We start from the raw sequence: 7,776 nt of genomic DNA, 5'->3' as shown, positions 1-7,776 counted from the left end.
GTTCCTCCAGCAGAAGCGCCAGGCTGCCCAGACCAGCCCCACCCTCCAACTTCCAGGGACCAGCCCTGCAAGTCTTTGAGTGTCTCTTCCTGTTGCACATGATAGACAGGCTCAAAAATCCTGGCCAATTAATGCACCCTGGGCAGCCCTCAACCACGACCCTGGGAGTTGGTGGACAAATGCCCCAACTTCCTGGAGTGGGGCGACTCTGAAGCCCCCCGACAGGTGATCTCCAGTTGCCCACAGTGGTGACGGGCTTGATGACACACCCTTTATTACCTGCCTGTCTGCCTGCCTTCCCTGCTTTCCTTCCCACGCTCCTATTGGTGTTTCCTGGGATCCTCTCTCAGATAAACTATTTGCTTTCAAATCCTTGTCTGAGGGTCTGCTTCGGGGGGGGTGGGGGGAGGAACCAAATTAAGACAGTATCTAGCTGAGCCACTTTATTTTCCTGACTTTTTGGTGCAGTATGAGCCAGAAAAGGGTGTGCGGGACAGATCCCTGGGCTGGGGGCAGGGAGACCCTGCTTTTCACCTGTGATCTTGGGACATAGTAATAAGAATGAAGGGGTAGAGTTCAGCCTGGCCCTGCATTAGGGGGCTGTGGAGTGAGACTCTAAGAAACGCTGGCCCTGACTTCCCTTCTGGGGCAGGCCCTCTCTGCCAGGCTGGCCTCAGGCCCCGGGACCCTTGCGGGCGACCACAAAGCAGATGCCCTCATTGATGCAGTGGGCCTCTGAGTAGCTGACGGGGGAGTACTGGTACCTCAGCACCTGGCAGCCGGCCTCCTGCAAGGCCTTCTCCACCGTCTCCTTCTCCAGGTGGAGCCCAAAGAACTTCTTGGTGCCCACCATGTAGTGCTGGGTGCGCAGGGCTACCGCGGTGGCCAGGTGCCCGCCCGGCTTCAGCAGGCTGACCAGGCCTCGCCCGGCCGCCCGGTAGGCGTCCACGTCATGGCAGGCGCACTCCAGGGCCAGCAGGGTCAGCACACAGTCAACTGGTGGCACCTGGGCGGGCCCCAGTGGGTGTGGCTGGTTCGCGTCACACTTCAGTAACCAGCGTCGCTGTCCTTCGGAGACGGGCCTCCTTCTCCTGCCACTTGCTCCTGTGGAGGAGGGTCATGGAGGTGATGATGAAAGTTATGACAACATCTCTCCACCCCTCACCCTCTATGCAGGGGCTCCCTATGGGCAAGGCCCATAATTTAACCTGTTGAGCAACTTGAGGGAGATCGTATTTCCCCCATTATACAGATGAGGAAACTGAGGCACAGAGAGGTTGAGTGATTTACTCAAGGCTACACAGCTAGTAGGTGACAGGGGATTTGACATTTGATTCTTCCTTCTTCCTCTTTGTCCACTTCCTCCTTCCTCTCCTTCTATTTATCTTTCTTCTTGATAATTCAAAATAATTCAATTTTTGATACATTGCCTCATTAATTTTTCAAGTTGTAAAATATATATAACAAAAACTTGCCATTTAAATCACTTTAAATGTACAATTCAGGGGCATTAATTGCATTCACAATGTGTGCAACTATCACTACTGTCTGCTTCCAAAATTTTTTATCACCCCATACTGAAACTTTGTACCCATTAAGCAACATATCCACATGCCTCCTCCCTGCAGCCCTTGACCCTTTAAATGTGCTTTGTTAAACATGCGCTTTCCCATTGCTGGGCCTTGGCCCTTGCTGTCCCCTCTGCCTGACACTCTCTTTCCGCAGATCTGCACATCCTTCCTCCTTCACCTCACCCAGGAAGCTTCTCCAAGGGCTTCTCCTTGGAGAGGCCTCCTCTTACCATCTGCTGTGGACGGAATTGTGCCCCCCTCATAATCATATGCTGAAACCCTAACATGAATGTGATGGTATTTGGAGATGGAGCCTTTGGCAGGTAATTAGAGGTAGATGAGATCATGAGGATGGGGCCTCTCATGGTGGGATTTGTGCCTTTTAAAAGAAGACACACTAGAGAGCTTGCTGACTTTCCTTTTCCTTCTTGTGAGGACACAACAAGAAGACGGCTGTCTACCAGCCAGGAAAAGGGCCCTCACCAGACCTGATCTTGAACTTCCAGTCTCCAGAACTGTGAGAAATGAATGTCTTTGTTTAAGCCACTGGGTCTATGGCATTTCTATGGCAGCCCGAGGTGATTAAGACACCATTCCACCTAACACAGCACCCCTACCTCTTGTAGGCCTCTACTCAGCTGAAGATTCTTCTCTAGAACACTTGTTTTTCCCTGAATATCTACCTCTCTCTAGCTTGGTTGTGTTGTCTTCCCTACTAGAATGTGAGCTCCTTGGGGCTGAGACTTTGTCTGTTCACTGTAATAGTCCCAGTACCTAGAAGCAGGAGTGACCATCAGAATGCTCTCCGTGAATGATGACAGGAATGAATGAAGCCCAGGCTGGGTTGATGTGGAGACCCTGTGCTTAGAGACCCTCCAGCTCTGTCCCACTTCAGGCTGCCCCTACCTATAACTAGGTCAGAGCCCCATGGCCCAAGGATGGGTCAGGAATTTAAACTCTGATCTTTGTCCTGGCTCTAAGGTGGCCTAGAGGCCACTCTCCATGTCTGGGCCTCAGTTTCCTCAGTTGCAAAATCAGGGCCAGCATCCTGCCTGTCCCCCATGGGGCTCTGGTAGATGGGTTCCCTCTCTGTGAATTGGATGGGGAAGGTGCCTGGAGGGGTCAATGCTGTTGGTCTGTGGGATTTCGTAGGAGTGCTTCAGGGGGATTCCTTGAACCCCATGTCTTCCCATAACAAGTTCCCCTCCAACATTAGGGTTAAGGAGAAGCTGCACCAGAGGAAAGTGAGATCTGTGTGGGCTAGAGCAATCAGGGGAGGCTTCCAGGAGGAGGCGGGACTGAAGCTGGTCCTGCAGGATGGGTGGGATACAAAGTATGGAGAGCCCAGTAGGGCAACCAAAGCTAAGAGCACAGGCAGCTCTGAGGCTGGAGGCAGGACTCACTCAAAGAGAGGGAGGTGCTCTGGGTCAGAGACCCAGGTCAGGAAGAACCTGTAGGGAAGTGGCAGGTGAAGCAGGGTGGCAGGTTCAGGCTCTGGCCTGCGGGTGATGGGGAGACCTCATCTGAGCGGGATGGTGGCCGTGGGTACCTGTCTCCCTCCAGCTCACACACGTATTGCATGGCTGGGGACCAGTCGTAGGCCCCTGGCTCCTTCTTCAGCCACTTCTTCACCTCCCGGGGGTTCTGCTCCGAGTAGTCTGAGGCGATGATCTCCCGGAAGGCTTCACAGGCTGAGAGCAGCTGGTAGATGGTGGAGCCTGGGCCAGTGTTGATCAGTACGACACCTCTCACTCCTGCTGCAGGAGACAGTGTTTTCCAGGTGCGTGGGAGCGGGGGACACCCTACTCCAGGCCCAGCTGTGGTGGATGGAGATGCCAGGCTCTGCCCTGCCCCAGGGCTTGCCAGCAGGGGAGGGTGGCTCACAGGGGACCCGACCCTGCCTTGGGTAGCAGCCAGGCTGTGTGGGGAGTCCAGACCCCCACGCCTGGGACTCAGGGGGTGACAGCTGGTGGGTGGGGCATAGCCTGGCACACACCACGTCCCCCTGCTGCCCCAAGGGTTGCTACCAGAGGCCTGATAGGACAAGTTCTGCACTTCTGGGCAGGTTTCAGATTGACTTCTTGGTTGGAACTGGTTTATTTCCAACAGTCTTCTGACTTTGGGTTTAAAACAGTGGTGAGAGTGATCCCCCCATGGCCCACTCTCCCACCTCCTCGTTGCAGAAGACAGAGCTTCTGATAAGGGATAAGACCTGAGCCAGTGGGTTCAAAACTGGCTCAGCCAATCAGGGGAGGCAAGGGGATCCGGTGATGAGTTGAGGGGAAGGATCTTTGCCTCAGAGTAGCACTTAGCGCACTGCCCTCTTCTCCCTGCTTCCTCCCTCCTCCACGCTCCATTGAAACACACCTGTCTATTTTTCAAGGGTTAGTGCCGGTCCCTCCTCTAGAAAGTCTCTTCAGATGTCTCTGTGAGCCTTAAGCTTTCTTTCCCCTGTATTTCTGTGGACATTGCTTAATATACCATTCTTGGCACTGATTACATAGTAAGGCAATGTTTGCTGAGTGACTAAGTAACCCCTAATTGTTCAGTACACTCCCTGCCCAACTGTGCATGGCAGCCCTGCGTTAACTGATCTTGAAGTTCGCTGCTGCCACTGACTGGCAGTCTGACCTGGGCTGGCCACCCCCCTCTTTCCCACCTCAGCCTCTCCTTGTGTGCACTGAGGAACCTGGGCGATAATCTCTGCTGATCACCCAGCCTGACGCCCAAGAGCAGGGTTTTGTAAGCTGAGCTGTGGTTTGGCTTTGTGTATCCATGAACTCTCTTAATTCTGAGTAAAAGATTAGGAGTGTGACTCTGTGTGTGTGTGTGTGTGTGTGTGTGTGTGCGCACGCCTGTGCACCAGAGCTTTCCTCAGATTTTCAAGGGGATTCATGAGCCAAGGCTACAAAGCCCGGCTTTAGGGGAAGACAGGCAGAGATAGTCAGACGCAGGCAGTGTGCTCATGTCTGTTGTCTCATATCCCCTCCAGCATGAGCCTGTGAGCCCCACAGCTCAGGAGTTACCTTCCCATTTCACAAGGGGAAGAAACTGAGACTGACTGTCATAGACTCAAGCCTGGCTCTTTGGCTTCTAAGGCCAGTGCTTAGGTCCCGCTCAGTGGCCACCCAGCAGAGGTCCTCATGGGTTCACAGGCTGAGCTGCCTTTGCAACATCCTTGGTGAGCAGTGTCCCAGAGGACAGGTCCCCTGCCGCCGGCAGCTCTTCCTGTCAGGTGCAGCCCTGTCTCTCCCTGAGATGGAGACCAGACACTCACCTGAAGAGAAGGTTTCAAAGAGGTTTTTCAGGTTAAATTTCAAGATTTCATTTTCAGCTACGGTGCCTGAATCGAAGGTGTAGTACGTCTTTAAGTAGTTCTGGGAGTCGAACTGTTTCTTGTAGTCCTCTCCTGTGTACAGCTTGCCCTCCATTCTAGCTGGGACCTGGCTGTGTTTCCCATTGCTGCAGTCCTGTTATGTCCACTTTCCTCTCCCTGCCTCTTCCCATCAGGAGTTTCATAATCTCCTTAGACAGACCCTCCTTCCCAGGGAGGAGCTCGGATTCCACATAGTTGGAGTCAGGCCACGATGTTAGCTTTTCTGGCTGGAGTTTATCTGTTTGATAATTATCTCAACACAGAAATGCAACAGGGTGGCCAACATGTGCTCCTGGGGGTTCTCAGTATTTGGCTCCTGAGAGGTGATGTTTTGAATGTATGTACTGCTGGTGAGGGTTAAGGTTGGGAGAGCATGAAGCAGAGGGACAGTGCCACAGAACTAAGAGAGAGACACAGATGGACACAGACACAGAGAGACCAAGCATCTGGAGTAGGTCAAGGATGCTTCCCTCTTTGGGACTGGTGGAAAAATGAGACAAAGAAAGGAAAAACCCGTAGGGTGGAAAACAGGATGCAGACGTGGCTGAGATTTCACTGACTCAGGGCAGTGAGCTTGCTCTTGAAAAGAGTTTGTCCTGAGCTTGGTTAAATGTTTCCCCCTGTCTTCAATCCTGTTTACTCTATTTGCTTAATCAATCCTTTATTTTGCTGAGGGTAAAAGTAAGCTTAACCAGGGCCCCTGAAAATGTTGGGAAGCCTCTGTTTGCACAAACCGTTTAAAAACTATTGGCATACGTAAACACAACATGTGATTAAATTGCATAGAATTTGTGCACACACACACACACACACACACATATGACTACCATATGCAAACACTCACACACATATGACTACCAGTAAAACTAGGAAAAGATTAATAAGAGCAGTGGGTTGTATCAGTGACAATATCCTGGTTGTGATATTTACTATGTTTTGAAAGATGCCACCATTATGGAAACTGGGTAAAGCATACGTAGATCTCTCTGTATTATTTCTACAGCTGCATGTGAATCTACATGATCTCAAAATAAGAGTTTTATATAAAAAAGTGTTGCCAAATCTCTTTCAAAAATTCATCTAAGATCAGAGATTTCAGGTAGCAAACTCTAGTGTGTTTTGCAAATGGGCAATTCTGGGGCCCTGGCCTGTAATATGCGCCAGGTGTGTCCCCCACCCTCGTTCGCTGCCATCTTCACAACAATCAGTAGAGAGGATCTTGAGACCCTCCCCCCTCCTGTTGGAGATGAGGAGGATGAGGGTGACGGGCCTTTTCCCAAGGGGGTCTTGGCAGCAAGTCTAGGTCTAGGTACAGATTGAAGGCCCATGTCCAAAGCCAAAATAAAGACCAGCTCCAAACCTTGTTCTCTCCCCATCATACTACACAGTCTATCCAGGTCCCTTAGCTGTGCTGCTCAAACTAGTGTGCCTGGGAATAGCCTGGGGACCTGGCTAAATGCAGATTCTGGTTCCCAGGTGATACTGAGGCCGCTGTGATGTGAGCCTCACAGCTCCAAGTCCTACCACCCAGAATCAACATTTATTTTTCAGGTTTTTGAGTTTCAACAGAATAGAAACTCTATTTTATTGTTTTCAGTGCAAATTTCCCCCTCTTCTGATACTACTAGAACCTGTACTTGTGGTATTTCCACTCAGGGAGAAAAGGGTCGATTATATAATAAATGGTGATGAAACAACTGCCTGTCCAGTTGGAAGAAAATAAAGTTAGACCTCTCTCCAATTTGTAAAAAGGAATGTTATATTCAGACTAAATTAACATAAATTCTAGGCGGATTAAAATCATTGGTGACACTGAGTGTATCATATTTGTCCCAGGGTTTCTTATTATCAGTGTGTCCCCAGACACGTGCACCTGCAGTGGTTTCACAGGGCCGTAGAGTCACCGTGTGTGCCCCCCATGCCTGCTTGGTTGTCCCAGCACGGGGTCAGCATCCCTTCTCTGTATCACTCTAAATGAGCTGGTAATGTCAGTTTTTAGTGCTGCCTAATAAACAGTACACAGAGGTCCAATTAAGCTTGACTTAATTGCTCCCCAAGTGGTTGACAGGTAAGAGACTTAACAGGTGTTCATTGTTATAAATAATCTTATAATTAATATCCTCGTGCAATAAGCTTCTTCTGTATTTTGGATTCTGGCTTTGGGCTGGATTCCTAGACATAAGATTAATGGATCAATTTTTTAAAACTTTTCGTACAAATAATTTAGGTAAATACTTGCCAAATTATTTTTCTAAGGAAAACAATGCTTTTGCTGTTTATTGTTGCAGGACAAATATTTAATTTTTCTTTAATAAAATGTGCTAAATTATTTTTCCTTTGAGCTTGTTTCTATCTAAGCTTTGAAAATTCTTCCATGTCCAGAGATCTGATAGCTATCCAATTGTGATAGCTTCTGTGATGGTTTTAAAAAGATACTTAGCCTTTATTTTGGTGTTTGGTATGAGATGAGGCTCTGTGTGCCTGCTTACGACTCACCAGAGAAAAGTCTTGTTTACCCCTGCAAGTTCTGGAATCATTTCTTCACCCCACAGGCTCATGTGGGAAGAAAGATAACAGGGGTATCAGAGCGGGAGATGCTGAGATGATAGTTTTCCTAATCTGGAGAATGAGATTGATTCTTTTCTCAGCTGGTCGACTCTTAAGCAGTTTATTTTCTTGATAGCTTGAGAATGTGCTCCTGTGTTTGAAATTAAGGCAGAAGTCTTCTTAAATGGAAATTTCCCTGAGTTATTCAAAAGTCACAGTATAGAAGGATGTTTAAGATGATGCAGACATTCTGAAAAGGGACTGAGACAGCCCTGGCATCAA

General features: G+C 49.4%; 1 protein-coding gene across 1 annotated transcript; it reads right to left on the bottom strand.

The window, feature by feature from the left end:
- Positions 1 to 441: 441 nt before the first annotated feature.
- Positions 442 to 5,030, bottom strand: INMT (indolethylamine N-methyltransferase). The gene is given in 4 exon segments (XM_059932735.1): positions 442 to 1,054; positions 1,056 to 1,104; positions 3,121 to 3,328; positions 4,849 to 5,030. Coding segments are annotated over 4 exon segments (792 nt in total). The 5' UTR covers positions 5,003 to 5,030; the 3' UTR covers positions 442 to 673.
- Between the last annotated feature and the right edge of the window lie 2,746 nt (positions 5,031 to 7,776).

The sequence above is a fragment of the Balaenoptera ricei genome, chromosome 9, assembly GCF_028023285.1.
Source record: "Balaenoptera ricei isolate mBalRic1 chromosome 9, mBalRic1.hap2, whole genome shotgun sequence".
Lineage (NCBI taxonomy): Eukaryota > Metazoa > Chordata > Mammalia > Artiodactyla > Balaenopteridae > Balaenoptera > Balaenoptera ricei.
The sequence above is the reverse complement of the archived record's forward strand: the minus strand, read 5'-3'. Positions and strand labels throughout refer to the sequence as shown.